Here is a 17,474-nt window from a genome sequence, read left to right as displayed (position 1 = left end):
GATTTTCCTGGACGTCGGGTCCGACCGACCGAGCCAAGCCAGAGATCTGCTCCGACCGCATCGTGGCAGACTCAGTCGTCGTATCGCTCGATGACAGCCGCGGACCTCCTTAATGTGGCGATGGCAGAACACCACGTTATTGAGGTCACATGCGCGCATCAAGTCCGCTCGAAGGGCGTGACGATTCTTGTTGAGCGTTGATGTCGACACAACATGCTCAAAATGTAGCCCAATGTGCGTGCTAGCCATATCCAGCGCCTGGTGCAACGACACCGCGCACAGGTCAACACCCAAGCTTCGTCCAATGCCGCAGTCGTTGGGTTATTAGACACACGTACCACGAGTGCCCCCTTTCCGTGTCGTTGGCGGCGGCGATGTGGATTCGTGAATGTGGATTCCAGTCCTCCAGCATCCACGAGCGAACTATCTGTGCAATTTGGCCACGTCGAACGTGCTCCGTGGATTGCGATGCCAAGCCATGACCTCGAACACATTATGTCATTCCGCTCCTGCACTATTGCTCGCGCACTCTGTCAAGCTCAGGATCGCAGCCCACGCAGCGACTGCAAGCACGATGTCGTGGCGTGTCGTTGTTCAAGCTCCACTGACCGGCTGGACGGGCCTACAGTACCACAACGTGCGCCTTCGCTTCCGTCAACATCCCTCGACCCACCAGCTATCCGACGCCCCAATGCAGAGACATGAGCCGCTTGCCCTGGGACACCCTGACTCCATCCCGTCGGCGTCGTGTTGCCGAACGATGACGAATGTGCCATCTGCTCCGGCTTCAAATATTTTGACCGGTTTTCGATATTTCTGAATAATTTCAGCGCAATCCGAAGTTCGAACTGCATTTTTTTTCGTAACCTTCGAGGAAGGGCATATCGCTCGACACCACGATGGGCGTGATCGGCAAGTGCTGCTGCTTGACTGCCCTCTTGTCCAAGCTTCTGTGCATCGCATGCACATTTGGCCCTCTCATCTTTACGTATCTGCTCTACGTCTTCTACATCAAACCGTGGGGCGAGAAGCAAGTCCAGGAACTCACTCGCGGCATCAATCTGACCAGTCCATCCGTGAATTGCTCGGGGTGCGTTGTCGGAGTCAACACGCAGTTTCCAACAACGACGACGGGCATCTTGCACTTTATGGACACGTCCGGCGGGAAAGCGTCGAGCGCTGCGGTACTGAACCACCCATTCTCGGCACGATCAAGTTCTCACCAACGACGGTGAACGTAGGTGGGGATATCGCTGTTTGCCACGATTGCCGCCGTCTTGGCGGGTACTGCAGTTGGTGGGTCTGTGGCCCAACTTGGCAGCTCTGGTAGCATGGGAGCTGGTGTGTACGAGATGATGGCGATTGTGGAGCAAGCGCAATTTGTGGGGCTCCTTGGCCAGCTCGCCACCGGAGGAGTCCCGACGTTCTTTCAACAATTCACCAAGGATCTGGCCTGGGTGAACTTTAACGTTGCCAAGCTTGCCAACACGGACCCGGCCCCGCGGCGCCAATTGCTCAACCTCCTCGAAGCGCAACACCAGCAGACGGGGGTCGAGCGGTACGCCACCATGGTGGGCGTGCTGCCAGAGGACCTTTTCTACTATACACTCGTCGCACTTGGCGTTGTACTAGGCGCAGTCCTCGCGCTGTACGTTGTGGTGGTCTTGATCATGTCGTGCTGCCGCAAGTCGTCCAAAGAGAGCCTGTGGGTCACATATTTTCGCAAAGTCATCTGGGCCTACGTGCTCATCCTGCTCCTGGCGCTGTACATTTTATCCATGACGGGGTCGTACCGCGCGTATGACGCGTTCCAGAAGAGCTCTGGGACAGGTGCAGGGTCGATGGCGATCGTGATCCTGCTCGCCATCATCGGGACGACGCTTGTGTACGGCATCCTCGTCATTGCCTCAAACTCGTCCGAACTGCACGATGTGGGCACTTACGAGCACGAACAGCGGCCATTCAACGCCAAGTACGGCCCGTACTACGAAGAATTCAACGTGGACAATCGATATTTCTTTGTTCCGAAGGCGCTGCTTGCGATCACGACCGGGGTCATTGTCGGCGTCGTGCAATCGCCCATGTGGCAGCTTGGTCTCCTCGTCGGGGCGAACCTCGTCTTTTTGCTCGCACTCGTCGTCCGCGAACCGTTCCTCTTGCGCTTCCTGTTTTACATTGGCGTTCTCTCGTCGTTCTTCAAGACATTTCTTCTCATCTTGATGGTCATCATGGTCCGCGACGACGTCTTTCCTCAAAAAGTTCGCGACAACGTGGCATACGTCATTGTCGGCGTGAATCTGGCGGTGTTTGCGCTCTTGGTCATTCGGCAGTTGTACGTGGCGGGGCGCAAAATCTTGCTGTCGTGCGGCGCCAAGAAGAAGGACTCGTCCCGCGATCGAGCCAACTTTGACCAGCACGAGCGTGAATCACCTGTTCACACTCCGATGAATCGCCAACCTCAAGAAGCCAACTTTACCAACGACCTCGAACGATGCCAGCCACCTCCAAGCCGCCAAGCCATGCGTGAACCGTTGAATGCTCAGGCCAACTCGTCCTCGGATGCGGCACTTGCAACTTACCACACAGACGTCGCTCCCTTGTCGAATCGTGATATGCCTCTCCCTCGCGTTTCGGCAGGAGCTGCTCACCAGGATATCGGGACCTTGCCTCCGGCGCGCAGTAGTTTCAATTTTCGTGCATCAGAAGCTATTCCAACGTCCGCGGTTCGTACGACAACAGCGACATCTCCCTTGACTGTGCTACCGCCTCCACCAAAGCCGTACTCGTGGCAGCCACCGCCGCAGTCCCCGCAAGCGATCTCTGCCGCCGCGAAGTTTTCTGTGAGTGGTGGTGCGGCCACGATGGCTTCGCCTCGTGTGCATGACGACAACGAATACGATCTCGATCGTGAAATCCATGGCCAGGACGATCCTGTGCCGCCGATGGCTGTTTTGGACTCCCTCAAGTCGGGGGATTCGTACGGGTCAACCCAATCGTTCGGCTCGTACGGGAGCAACTTCCAAAGCCAGAGCTCCGATTTCAGCGATTCGTCGTCTGTGGGTGGCGCGGCAGCCATCGCGTACCTCCGGCGCAAGTCGTCGTACGAGAACTACGTGTCCCAGCAACCGGGAGGGAGCATTCCGTTCGTGCAGCCTCGACAGGGTGGCCAACCGCGGTTCCACCAAGGCTCCAGCTCACACGAATCGTTTTCGTCGTCCTTCCACGGAGGCGACTCGATGACGAGTCGATCGCCGACGACGGACAGTCGTCGAAGCAACACGCTGCTCGACAGCTTTCAATCGTATCAAAGTGCACACTTCTCCGACGGCTCATCGATCGATCGCTTCCAAGCGAACGACAGCTTCCGATCCAACGGACTAGGCATGGCATCGGAAGGGTCGGCCGTACTGGACACCCTTGCCGCCAAGTACTTGGCCGAGTTGTCGCACAACGAGAATGCCGTGGCAACTCCAGACAACGCGACGCCCATCAGTCCGTCTAGCGTCCCCAAGCTCGATCGACGGGCCACCACAGCGCGCCAACGGTCTCACAGCATGGACGAGGCATGGGAGCGGGCGATCGCAACGGATCCGCCCGCACAACCCACGTCGCTTGCGTCGCGGCACTCGGAGTCGTCCCTTGTTCCCTACAATCTGACTGGCGACGGCGTGAAGCGCCAGTCGGTGTACCTTCGGTACATTGCCAACGACCAGACGCATTCGTTTTTGGAATCGGAGGACGAAATCGATCTGTAGGCCAAAAACGCAAGCGCGGCATCGTGTTCATTTATCGATGCGTACGTGGTTGTGAGTGGGCTGGTTGTCCCCGATGCTCTCGTCCGACGCGCGCGCGGTAGCACCAGTGGGAGCTGCCATGTTTATGCCAGCGCGGTCCTGTGCTGGAAAACGCGCCGCTATCCCTGGAATGGTTGGGTCGAAGGAGGGCGTCGACGGGACGAAGAGCACACTTCCCCCGCATGGTGACGGCAATGGCGAACGGTCAACGTGTTGCAGAGCCGCGACCATGCGAGTATGTGGAGATTAAATGAAATTCATAGATTACGATTTTACTACGACAGAGTGCCAACGACGGCACGTAGTTGCAAGGACCAGTCGCTCGTACGTTCGCCATGCTGACGTCGGGGTGTTGCAGCAAAATACGCAGGCGGCGGAAGCGTCGAGAGGCTTGACGTTCCAGCGACCAACTGAAACAAAGGCGTCTCCGCGACCACCGCCGCCAGCGTTCTTCTATCCTAACCGATCGTGGCGCGAGACCACTTAGAGCACCAACGCTTGGGCCACCGCGTAATCGCCAGAGTGCGTGATGGACAACTTGATGCTGGAGAGGTTGGACGTTTGGAACGCTTCCAATGCTCGGCCGGTCAGCGTCACGGTTGGCGCACCAGACGTGGCCTTGCCGACTTCAATGTCAATAAGTGGAGCGTCAGCGCCTTCCGTGATCTTGGCGCTCGGGTTGGCGTTGCAAATGGCCTTGATCACAGCTTCCTTGGCAGCCCATCGACCGGCAAACGACGACGCTGCGCTCGCAGACGCCTCGCAGTACGCGATCTCGACCGGCGTAAAGTTGCGTTGGATAAACACTTGCTTGTTGGCGTAGTCCGCGAACGTCGCGACCGGTTCGACGTCGATGCCGAGGCCTTGGCCAGACGACAGGATCAACTGCGCACCAGACTGCGCGAGCGAGCTTTCAAGCATCTTCTTGGGCAACTCGTCGACGGACGGTGTCGGCGCGACCGCCGCCATGACATCCGTGGCTTGTTTGACGGCCTTGGCAGACGAAACGTCGCCAAATGTCCACGTCTTTTCCTTGGTGTTGTAGCTGGCACGGGCCAAGGGGTTCAAGTACACGTTCATCTCGTTTTCAGTCGTGTACGGCGCATGCTCCTTGACGCGGACAAGCGTGTTCTTGCCAGACAAGACGTCCTGCATGTACTGGTGCAACCCGCCAGCACGCTGGGAGCGCTGGGTTACGTACTTGGCAAACTGGGCATCGGACAATGCGGCGAGGAGGTAGTTGGGGTGAATCAAGAGCACTTCCGCGCCGGCTTGGCCGAACCCAAAGCTCTTCATGAGCGCCGCCTTGATGCCGTCCGTTTGGATGCTACGGTTCGGGTACACGAGCATGTCGAACTTTTGGAGTTCGGGCGCCGTGTTGTCGTTGTTGGCGTTCCCGGGCACAATGCCCGACTGAATGATTTGAAGGAGACCGTTGAACATCCACGCGGCTGCCGCACCCTTGGGGTGCCCGGTCAAGTACTTTTGACACACAACCATGATCGGGTTGCCCGATGTGCGACCGAGGTGTTCAAGCTGGCGGTGCGTGATCTCACTCTCGTTCTTGTCGTTCGCGTTGGTGCCCGTCCCATGGAAACTGGCAACGCCAATGTCGTCCGTGGTGAGGCCCCACATGTTGAGCGCCCCACGCAGCGGCGAAATGCCAGCGTTGCCCTTGAAGTACTCATGTCCCCACGTGAATTGAGCTTGCTTGACCTTCTTCTCGGCCAATTCGTGCACCATGTCGGCATCGTACAACGACTGGACGCCAGCCGCGATGTTCTTGAGCTGGCGCGCCTTCCACTGCTCAATCGCTTCAAGTTCTTCTTCGAATTGAGCGCGGCGGAAGGCAGGGTTCAAGAGCGCATTGCGCATGTTGTCGTTGCCGACGACATGTTCGCGCGCCGTGGTCGACACACCCTTGCCGGGAGCAGGGACCGACCGGCCGTTCTTGTCCGTGGCCGTATTCGTGATGCCGACCACACCGTAGATAGGCACACCCATGTCCAGGGCCAAGGCGGCATCCATGAGCACTTGAATGCCGGCACCTTGCGCTTCCATAAAGCCCCCACGAGTGTCCGTGCACGGACGGCACATTTCACGAGGGTCGCGACCCATCGCGGTTTCCTTTTCCGAATCACTCGTCGCCTTCATTTGGGCAAATTCGTACGACCCGACTTCGCAGAAGTCATCGTACCCCCCAACAAGGACGACGCGGGCCTTGCCGCTCAAGATGGTTTCGACACCAATGTCGACCGACTCGGCAGCCGTCGCACACGCACCGACGGGGGTCTTGATCGGGCCAGACGACGACAGGAGCAGCATGTTGACCCACGCTGACATCGTGTTGATGAAGCACTCTTGCAACGAGTCGGACGGGATGTTCTTGCCGATGGCGCGGTCGTGGTAGATGCGGCGCAGCGACCGCATCCCGCCCATGCCAGACCCTGACGTGTTTCCGACTTGCGACACATGAACGTATTGGTAAAACTCGTACGGGTCTGTGATACCCGCCGAGATCAACGCTTCGGCGGTCGACACCAACGTGAAGAGCGTGATCGGGTCGACTGCTTCGGCAATGTCGGCAGGTACACCGTAGCGCTTGGCATCCCATCCCGTGGGAATTTGGCCCGCGACCCAACGGTTGAAGTGGAGCGACTTGGGGATCGAGAGCACGGCGCCTTGGCGCAAGCGAAGCATCCACGTCCCGTCCAGCTCAAACACGTCGCAGTTCTCCTCGCCGAGTTCCTTTTGGTACTCGAGGCCTTCTTCGCGGCTCGCGACTTCGATCGGGCGCATGTTCTTGTCCACCGCGACTTGCTGCAAAAACATCTTCTTCTTCGGGTCGTACCCGTCAAAGAGCTCGGGTTCGACAACGCGGATGCCCGAGTGCTTGAGGATGCTCTCTTCGTACAAGGACTTGACCTGCGTGTCGGCGACAGGGTCCTTCGTCTTGGCGTCAACCCAACCGATGTAGTGCTCGCCAGACTTGGCCGGGCCGTTGTGGTATGTGATGTACCCCAACATCCACGCGAGTTCGATGCACCCTTCGAGGGAAAACACACCGTACGACTCCATTTCCCAACGAGTGCGCGAGTTTCCCCAAGGCCCGACTTCGCCGAACCCGACGACCACGATCGTTTTTTCCAAATTGATCATGCCTTGGTAGTCCTTGCCGAGTTTGCGCAGCTCTGACGCAGGTGGAAGGTCGGGGAACTGCGAGTAGTACTTGTGCATGTTGGCGCGGTTGAGCACGGGCTTGTCGTCGTCATCCGTGGCAACGGCACTGTCCTTCTTGTGGTCGTCGACGCTGGCCCGGCGGATCTTGGATTCCTCCATAATCGACGCGCGAATCTTGTCCGTTTGGACCTTCAAGTCGTGCAATTGTGCCATGCCGCCACCCAAGTCGACCCACAACGGGGCCTTGGCCGCCGCTGCGACCATGCGGGGATGCAAGATCGACGTCAAGTTGAATGCCATTTCGATTTGGCTGAACGTGCGAACGCCCAGTTGCTCGATGCCGGCAGACACAAAGTTGTTTCCAGCCATCAATCCGGTGCCGCGGGTCCACCCAATGACGGCGCCACCGACGCTGATGTAGTCCTCCCATCCTTCCGAATGCCACTTGTTCATCAACGCTTCCAAACCAAGCTTGGCTTCAGCGTACAGCCCATCGCCACCCATGGTCCCGTGGTTGGGGGACAGGGGGAGCATGGCCAAACAAGGGCGCGTGCGGATGTTTTGGGCGCGCTTGTAGTCGATGATCTTGCCGAGGATGCGGTACGTGTTGGTCAACATGATGCGGTGGGCCAACTCGGACTTGGAATCAATGTCGGCAAGGGTTGGGCCCACAACGGAAATCGCACCGAAAGGAATGACAAAGTCCAGATCCAACTTGAGCTGCTCGTAGATGTGCGCGACCAACGACCCGCAGTCCTTGGACGAGGCTTGGTTGAACGGCAGCAAGATCAACTTGGACCCGCGGGACCCGTGGTTCTCGTACACGTTGCGGAAGAACTTGGTCGACTTGGACGAGAAGCTGCTCGTCGTGCAAATGACGGTAGCCCCGCCTTCCAACAACGCCTTGACGACTTCGCTCGCGATCGAGTCGCGGCCGCAACCAGTCACGAGCGCGTTCTTGCCGACGAACGACACCCCAGACGTCGCGATTTCGTGCATGCTGAGCAAAAAGTCCTTGGTCAAGTGCTCGTCCACCACGCGGTTGGTCGGGTCGACATGGTCCGCCTTGCGAATGTGGACATACGGCAGCACATGCTGCGTCGCATTGGCAGCTTTGGCGCGCTTCAGGCGGCGGGTGACCGCCTTCAAGCCCCACAACTTGGAGCCATGGACACGCGTGCTGCGTTTGGCAGCGATGCGTTTATTGAACGCTGGTTCGCTGCTCACGCTGTTCACGTCACTCTCGTGGCCATCGTCGAGCTCGGCGGTTTCCATGCCTCGCACCAACGCGACCGACGAGTGCGCGCTCTTGGGGGACGCGATTTTGTGGTCGTCGGTGCGGTAGGCAAATCCTCGCGACAGTTCATCGACGTAGTCGACGGACGTCGCACCGCGAGGCACTTCCTTGTACACGATGTTCCCGTTGGCTTCGACAGTGACCTCCGGACGGAACGGTTGGAGCAATTGCATGTGGACGGGGTCGCGGTCCATCCATTTTTCGACTTCTTCGTTCAAAAGTTGAATGGCTTGGGCGTACTCCAAGTTGCCGTTGGCCTGCTGGCGCGACAAGAAGAACTCGGTCGCAGCCAAGAGCTCGGGCGTTGCGCGGTTGCACAAGAACGGCTTGAACCAGCCTTGGGGCTCGCCCATCTTGGTGAGTTGCGACGCGTCCGCGTTGAGGAATGCGGACATTTCCGCCAAGTGCGCGTCGCGGTCGAAGCCCGCGCCATGGCTCTTCTTGGACGGGATCGTGTTGGCCAGCGTCTTGTAGTAAAAGTCCAACGCGTCTTGCATGACCCAGTTCCACGAACTGTCGTAGATGCGGATCTTGTTGGCGTCGAACTTGGCTTGAATGCCCTTTTCGTAGTACTCGCCATGTTCGGTAACCCACAAGTCGACTTGTTTTTCCAAGTCGCGGCGCAGTGCTTCGTCCGAGTTGGTCTTCTTGAGTGCGTCCAACGGGTCGAACTTCATGAACGCTTGGTACGCCGTGACTTGATCACGGAGCATCGTGATCATTTCGTTGCGGAGGCCGTCAAGCGCTGCAGACGACACGCCGCCGCCGCCGCCACCCATCATGGCCATGCCGCCGCCCACCGCAGGGCCGGCCTTGGACGCGTACGGAATCGTGACACCAGCAATCGAACCATACTCGTCCACCACAGAGTTGATCCAAGTCTTGGCGTCAGCTTCCGTCGCAAAACGGGCTTCAGGCATGTTGATTAACGAGTGGATCAAGGCGATTTCGATGCGCTTGGGTCCCAGCACTCGCTCTTGCGCCATGTAGGCACGCAATTGCGAAGCGGAGAAACCACCAGGAAGCTTGGCGCTGAGCATCTTGGCTACCGTCGACGTAAAGTACTTGCCAGGCTTAGTGTACCCGGCAAACTTGGGCGCGAGGTCGCCGATCTTGGTTTCGGCGACACCATCGACACCACCGCCGAACTCGGCTTCGAGCTCGCCCACGACTTCGTTTTGGACAGCCGACTTGCCTGCGGCCAAGTCGTGGACACTGACAGCGTCGGTAACGTCAGCGAACTTCTTCTTGAACTTGTGGGCCAAGAACGCCTTGAGACCATACGCGGCAGTGATGTCTGCGTCAGGCACGGGTTCAACGGCAGCCGCGGCGCTGAACGACGGCATCATCATCATGGCGCCACCGCCACCTCCTTGGGCAGCGCCGCCCTTCGAGATGGAGACACCGGCAAACTTGGCGTAATCGGCCACGACAGTATCCAACCACGACTTGGCCACGCCTTCGTTGGCATGCCGGGAGGCAGGAGGGAAAAGGAGGGCATGCATGAGCACACTGTCCACGCGGCCAGCGCCCAAACCAAATTCTGTCGACAAATAGGTCTTGACTTGGTTGATGTTGAACCCACCAGGCAATTGCTTGCGGACAAAGTCGGTCGTGAGTGTGCCAAAGACTGGCCCAAAGCCCTTGTACGACTTGAACGACGACGCCAAGACCGAGAGCGGCAATTCAGGTACGCGGTCGACGCCACCACCGAACTCCTTCTCCAATTCGCCCACAACTTCATTCTGAGCGGCGGACTTGCCAGCGGCCAGACCTTGGATCGTCGCGTTGTCGTCGATTTCGGCCAATTGCTTTTTGAAACGATGGGCAAGGAACACACGAAGCACATGGTTAGCGCTCACAGGCTCGTCGGTGACGGCGGCAGCAGGTGCGCTGGCCACAGGGGCAGGAGCGGCTACCACTACGGGGGCAGCTACCACCGGTGCAGGCGCCGCCACGACAGGGGCAGCTGGAGCAGCTTCCTCTTCGGCTTGGTTCTCCGAAGCTTCAGGATGGGACACAGCGGCCGCTTGGGCGTGGGCGTAGTCCACAGCAGACGGATGGTCCGACTCATTGTCGTAATAAATCGTGTCGCGGTCCTTCGTGATAAACAAGATGTCGCACTTGGTGCGAGGGAATCGGCCGCTTTGCAACGTGCGGGTGGCCATGCCGGTCAAGGTGGCGGAAGGCCCAATTTCAACGAAACGGCGCAGGCCACTGTTGAAAAGGTACGCTTGAGTCTTGATCCACTGCACGGGCGACGCGAACTGGTACGCCAGAAGCTCAATCACCAAAGTCCACACGAGTTCATCCGGCGGGGTCGTGTCCCAGTTGGCCAGGATCGGCGTCAAGCTAGGGCTGCCAGTGAGGTCCACGATCTCTTGGACGTACTCCTTGGTACAGCTGAACGGTTTGGCAATCAAGTTGGGGATGTAATGGCTTTCGAGGAGCGCCTTGTTCCCGAACAAAACGTCTTTTTTCAGCATGGGACGCATGAGCTCGCGGAAGGCAGGCACGCCACTGAGCAACTTGCGCGAATGGAACGGGACGTCGATCCCGACCAACGGAATCGTCGACGTGCCACGTTTGAGACCGAACGTCTTGCCCTTGCTGACAAGCGCTTCCTTTTGGGAGCGCACGAGGACCAACGATTCCTGGACAAGCGATTCCAGCCCCACCGTTTCCAGCGACGTCGGCTGTTCACGGAGCGTCGTCATGATTCGCGACAACACTTCCAAATTGACCAGTTCGCCGGCCACAACGTATTGGGAGTCTTGAACGTTGAAATTCACGACTTGGCACAGCTGGCCTGACTGTTCTTCGATCAAGTCGAGGAGTTTGAAAAGCGTCAACTCGTCGAACAACTTGGACCCGACACGGGCAGGGTTGGCAGCGACCATGCCGTAGTCCGACAAGCCGTTCACGTCGCGCTCGACAGCATTTTGCATCACCATCCCGCGTAGGAACACGACTTCGGCGAGGTCCGGGGTCGCCAAGATTTCGGCGAACGAACTGAGTGCGGCATACTCGCCGAGCGAATGGCCGGCAAAGTAGCAGTCGGACGGGACAACGCCGCGGGATTTGGCTTCGTTGAACAGCGCCTTTTCCATGAGCACCAACGCCGGTTGGCTAAACTGCGTCGCAAAGAGGAGACCAGTGGGGGCGCTGAACGTGAAGCTTTGGGTCGTGGGGGTAATTTCAGGGAAAAGAGGTACGGTCTTGGTGCCGTTGGGGGCGGCCGCGTCGGGCTTTTGGCATCGCAGCGCCATGTAGTTTTCACGGATGGCCATGCCGCGCTTGCCACCAAAGTAAATGGTGAGCGAGTCCGGGTTCTTGCGGACAATGTCCAAGATGGAGAACCCAAACTTTTCCAGCAAGTGCTGATCACCGTCGTCCCAGATCTTGCGCACAACTGGGGAAGACGCGTACAAGTCCATGCCCATACCGACTTGAGCAGACCCCTGACCGGTGAAGACGAACGCGGTCTTGGGCATGACCACCTTGGCCTTGGCGCCAAAGACGCTTTCGCCACGGCTGTTGGCCACGTTTACGCTGAGCAAGATGAGCCCGTCCGACACACCAGATTGGGTCACTTGGAGGTAAAGCGACTCGCTGTTGTATACCATGCCCTTGAAATCGGCGTGGTACGATTGTAAGTGGGAAACTTGAAATTGGTCGGCCATGACGTCCATGACAAGGTTGCGGACTTTGGTCGCTGTCCACATGCCGTGCATGATGGGTTGGCCATTGGGAAGGTTGGCGAACGCGGCCGAGTACGCGCAGCGATGGATTGGGTTCAAGTCGCGCGACGCACGAGCGTAGTCGCCAGCAAAGTCGGGGATCGAAATCGTGATGGGGGTTTCCAATAAGTTGCATGGAGTCGCCGCCTTGCCAGCGTCCGTGGCCGGGGCCACGCGCTCCAGGTACGACGCGACGGGGTCCTTGGCAACACCAGACTCTTTGATGGACACCGCACCGACAACTTGGTCAAAGTTGGCGCCACCATAGACCGAACCTTGGACGTCGAACGAGCTCAACGACGAATGGCCATCGGCATACACGTACGACGACTTGAGGACAAATTTGTACGAGGCACCTGCACGCAGCAACGCGCCCGAAGTCGACTTGAACCACGACTTGTCCCCCAAAATGGTCACCGCGGCCTTGTCGGCCAAGTGGACGACGTGGGTCGTTTCTTTCTTTTCAAACGTGTGGTGGTGGTCGGTGAACGTCCCACGGATCAAGAACTCACTTTGTACGCGGACAACGTCGACGCCGTTCTTGGCAACGACAATCACGCCTTGCACCAACTTGCCGGACGCGGTGTTGCGCATGGCCGTGACAAAGCCAGTCGAGACGACCTTGTCGCCAGCGGCAAACGACCCGTCGTCGGTCGGGTCAAGCAACGTGTACGAGTGGCTCAAGTGCACCAAACGCAGCAAGTCGCCCGAGATTTCCTTGGCAAACACAGGTGTGATCAGCGGCTTCCAGCCCGCGACGGTACTGAAGTCCACTGGCGCAGTCGTGCGGCCGACCAGTCCCAACGACTTGTTGTACTCGTCGATGTCTTCGGCCGTAACAACGAACGTAGCGGTGTGCGTGGCTTGTACGCTGCTTTCCAGGGCAGGTTGCGAGGAAGCTACGGTCGTGGCGATCCAGTGCTGAGCGTAAAACGCCTTAACGTTGTGCTCCGACACTGCGTCGTCGATGTGAATGGGCGACCATGACAAAGCTGGCTTGTAGTGGAACACGCGGTCGAGGGCAACGACTTCGGACGGCCATTCGCGCGTGGCGGGACGCACAATGTTGAGGCGCATCGTGATCACGTTGTCGACGGACTTCGTAATTTCCACAACGGGCGCGGTCGGGACGACTGCAGCGTGGATCACGCGCAGGGCGATGGGAGTCGTGCCGTTGAATTCGACTTGAAACGTTTGGCCAGTGCGAGGAGACAAGACTTGTGGCGTCCCGTTGGCGACCCATTGGCGCCCAGACACGTGGTGGTCCATGGTGAGGAGGTCGTGGAGCCAGTTGTTTGGCGTGACAACTGACGCCAGCTCAGCCATCCATCCGTCGGCACCAGCGTCGACAATCGACTTGGACAGAACGATGCGGTTGTTGGTAGCAACAGCCCGCGTCCAGCCATCAATGGCGACGGCGGAGACAGAACGCGAGTGCTGCGGGAACGTCTTGGCTACCATAGTCTTGACCACGCCGTCACTGATACCCTTGAGAATGTCACCGACAGGTTCATTCTTGGTCTTGATGTGGTACACAGCCAAAGGACCCTGCAAAATCATGACACGGCCAGCATCTTGGTCCGGCACAGCTTCCAGGTCTTCTGAGTACCACAGCGAATCCTTTTTGAACCACGTGATCAGCTCCTTGTCGATGATCGGAATAAAGTTCACGGGCTTCCCGCCAAACTTGCACGAGTGGTAGAAGAAGTCGACGTCTTCGACGTTCAAAAGGGCCGTCGCGATGCTCGGGTACGCGGCAGTGAAAGTTTGGACAAGTGCCCAAGGGTCGGTCTTGAGTTGGCTGGCCTTTTGCACCACCAACTTGGACGTGGTCGTGGCCTTGGTCAGGAAGCGCTGCTCCGTACGTTGCAAGAAGGCAAACACGCGGCTCATGAACGTCGCGTCGATCCATCGCTTGCTCGACGTGACGTACATGAGGGACACGAGGCGCGAAATAACATCGAGGTAGGTCATTTGCTCGACGTCAACCACTTTGCCGCTCACGGTGCGGCCGAAGTACGGCTTTTGGAAGTCGGCATTGACGCGGGCAATGATGGCGTCCTTGTCGGACAAGATCGCTGCTTCTTGGTCCTTCATCGGCAACGCAAAGTACTTGCGGTCAAAGTCGCGCCAGCACAATGAGCCACGGTTTTCAATCTTGTGGATGGCTTCGCCGAGCTCGGACTTCAGCGTGATGACGCCACCGGCGGACGACTCGTAACTCAACTCCCACGTCGATTCGTCCGGGATGCCAGGGGTCTCCACCAAGAGCGACTTGACGGCGTCGGCGGTCGCGGCTTCTTTCGCCACCATGACGCGGGATGCAACAAGGATACCGTCGACAGGCATCTTGGGTTCTCCAAACGCCAAGCTCCATTCCCCCGTAATGTACGGGTACGACTGCTCCGCCGAACCGAAACCAGATCCGACAATGAGAATCACGTTGGGCGAGCGGCGGACTGCGGCGTACGTAGCCAAGAGCGGTGTGTGGAAGTCTTCGCTGCTGTGGTGACCACCGGCGCGGCCCCCAGTCCACTGAATGACGACCGTCGCCGTGGGGTGTTTCTTGGCGATGTTCAGCACGTCGTGGATGGAGCTGATCGAGCTCGGCTTGAAGCTGATCACGTTGATGTTGACCGAGAGGAGTTCTTTGAACACTTGGTCCGCCTTGTCCGGTGTCGGGATCCCAGCGGCAACGGTCACCCCTTCGATGGGGATGCCGTCTTGACGCATCTTCTTGATCATGGGGAACTGGAACGCCCATTGTTTGGCGTTCAAGTACAGCAAGTTCAGGTAAATGCCGTTACCAGGCGACAGGCGGCTAAGGAGGTCGGCCACCTTGGATTCAAAAATGGCCGGGCGGGGCAGACCTCCGCACGCGAGTTCGCCAATGTAGCCGCTTTCGGTGATCGCAGCAACCAACGGAACGCCGTAGTAACTCGTCGTTGGGGTCATGCCACCGACCCACACCGGTTGCCGGCCAAAGCGAGCCGTGTACTTGTTGTGGAGCACGGTCGCGCCGTCCACAGTCTTGGTCAACGTGGGGCCGTACAAAGCTTCCCAGGACTGCGCAACAAAATTCGACGACGTCGTCAGAATGTAGTCCAAGCCAGGGAGAGTTTCGGACGCCTTGTGCAAAATCGTCGGGACGACTGTCGTAATGCCGTACCCTTCGACTTGCTTGAGTGTCAACGTTGCTGCGCCTCGGGCAGGACCAAAGTCCAACACGTGGGTGACGCGTCCGACCTTTTGGATCGCGGCAGTCGTGGCTGGCCAGTTGACGATGTCGCTCAGTTGCATCTGGACAACGTCAGGCATCACGTTCTTGGCGCCGTACGTTTGGAGGTTGACGGCGTGTTGATTGGTGCCGATGACGGCGAACTGCAAGGCGCTACCAGGAATGGTCAAGTCCAATCGAGTCAAGTCCGCTTCGATTGCGGATTGAGCAGGTACGAGCGTCGTGTTGTGGAACGCGACGGACACAGCGAGAGGCACGAACGAGATGACCGGCTTGCGCTGCGAGAATGGAATGCGGCCCTGGGATTCGTCGGGCTTTGCGCTGATCTTTTCGAGGGTTGTCTTGAGCAAGACAAGCACGTCCGGCAGACCCGTGACAACGATCGCCGTGGTGTCGTTGAACAGCGAAAGCTGCAGAGCGCGTGCGTCCTTGAGCTTGAGCTTGGAGTTGACGCCATCTACAGCTTTGCGCAAGGCTGCTTCCGGCAAACCGCGGACAAGCAACATTGGCGAGATGTCACCTGACTTGGACACCGTGCCGAAGATAGCTTGGGCACGCACGCCGTGCAAGAACATGTACCGAACGAACTTCAGACCGAGCGAGTGCAAATCTTCCGAGGTTTTCGCGGCAGAGAGGAGGACGGCCGCAACGACACCTTGGCTGTGTCCAGAGCCGGCGCGGAGCTTGGGTACGAATGCTTCGTGCGTCAAGTGGGCCGATTCGAGGAAGGCAAGGTAGTTGGCGAATTGCGTCAAGAAGATGAGCGGGTAACTCAACGATGCCGCGGACAACGCATCCTTGGACGGACGAGTCGACGTGTCCTGTGTCCACAAGAAAGGCTGGATCGTGATGTCGGAGAACGCTTTCGCTTCTTCGACGAGCGCAGACTGGGCGGCTTCGACAAACGCACGGACAGTAGGGAACTTTTCAACGAGAGTGGTCAATTCTGCGATGTATTCGTTCGCTTGTCCGCCAAATGTGACGGCGAATCCGGTGGCGGTGTCCGCGACGATGGCCGGGACCGTCGCAACCTCAGGCACGCCGGCAGCGGGGGTGGAAGGTACTGATGCAGACATGATGCTGGAGCAAGGAATGGAGACGGGCAGAGAGGTCTAGCGGGGAAGCACCGTGGTCAGGGGTGTTGCGCTCAGGCCGTCCAATTGGGGAATGACCGCCATACGTGATGAGGCCAGAAACCAGGGCGTTTCCACGGAGAGACTTGTGTCTTTTGATAATGCTAAACGAGTGTTGTCTGATTGAATTCAACAAGGTATCCAAACATACAAGTTGACCATGCAATAATGACTATTATAAACACATTTATCGGATGTTTTACCGGAAAATATCGATTGTCAGAGGATCTTTCGCGCGCGAAGTGACTTGATTACCCAATGCGCACGAGGGGTAGGTTGTTTAACCATACATCTCATTGTCATCGGAGGGCGCCGATGACTTCAAAGCGAGGGAGCCAATCATGTGGCTGCATCCCTTCTCCACCAATCAAATCCCTTCGTTAACGACACCGACAGGTGCCATTGGATGGCAGAGCGGAAAAAGACATGGTCGCGATTGCGGGGGAACGCCCGGCCATGCGGTGTTTCGCGATTGAGCTGCCACCCGTCAAACCGGACGGGCCGCGCGACTTACACGTAGCCAATGCTCGCTATTGCCACCCCCACCACGCCTAGAATGCAAAAAAATAATGGGGCCACGCCTTCAACAGCTCCATCAAACGCCCCGCAATAGGCCTCAAGCCAGGCCCAGTGTGATGCAGGCAAGGCAAGCTCTGTCTATGGCTTTGGCACCACACTTCGCCTTACGTAATTCTGTTCACAGCACCAATCGATAGCGTTAGATGCCGTTCTCTGCAGCACCAGTTGCCTGGTAGTGGTGTCGTGTGTCTCGAGCGTTGCGCATAATATTGACTGTATCGTCGTAAGGCAAAGTCATCCCTCCTCCACGTAGCCTCTCAGGTTCAAGCTTTGGAAGGACTCCTCGGTGATTGGTTAAAATTCAAATGTGTAGAATCGACAGTGGGATTGGACAGTTTGTTTTAAACACCTGAGTTTTGTCGTCGTGCGGTCGGTAGTATGCATATGAGTATAGTAGTCCAATCTCAACACCACAACCAGGTCCATTTTGTTTCAAACACGTTTGAAACAACCGTGCCCCTTCCCATGATTGCGGTGAGTACTCGCGCTCGGCGATGTATACCTCATCGAACT

The 17,474-nt window shown here is 58.0% G+C and overlaps 2 protein-coding genes across 2 annotated transcripts; one reads left to right on the top strand and one right to left on the bottom strand.

Moving 5' to 3' along the window:
- Positions 1-867: 867 nt before the first annotated feature.
- Positions 868-14,454, top strand: H310_09951 (hypothetical protein). Its single transcript, XM_008876173.1, has 2 exons — positions 868-1,184; positions 1,242-14,454. Exons 1-2 carry the CDS (start codon positions 900-902, stop codon positions 3,753-3,755), a joined length of 2,799 nt encoding a protein of 932 aa, XP_008874395.1. The 5' UTR covers positions 868-899; the 3' UTR covers positions 3,756-14,454.
- On the bottom strand, positions 4,031-16,403 carry H310_09950 (holo-[acyl-carrier-protein] synthase). Its single transcript, XM_008876172.1, has one exon. The coding sequence runs from the start codon at positions 16,323-16,325 to the stop codon at positions 4,278-4,280; it is 12,048 nt and encodes a 4,015-aa protein (XP_008874394.1). The 5' UTR covers positions 16,326-16,403; the 3' UTR covers positions 4,031-4,277.
- Positions 16,404-17,474: the final 1,071 nt, after the last annotated feature.

Source organism: Aphanomyces invadans (assembly GCF_000520115.1).
Source record: "Aphanomyces invadans strain NJM9701 unplaced genomic scaffold supercont1.23, whole genome shotgun sequence".
In the NCBI taxonomy this organism is placed as follows: domain Eukaryota; phylum Oomycota; class Saprolegniomycetes; order Saprolegniales; family Verrucalvaceae; genus Aphanomyces; species Aphanomyces invadans.
The sequence above is the reverse complement of the archived record's forward strand: the minus strand, read 5'-3'. Positions and strand labels throughout refer to the sequence as shown.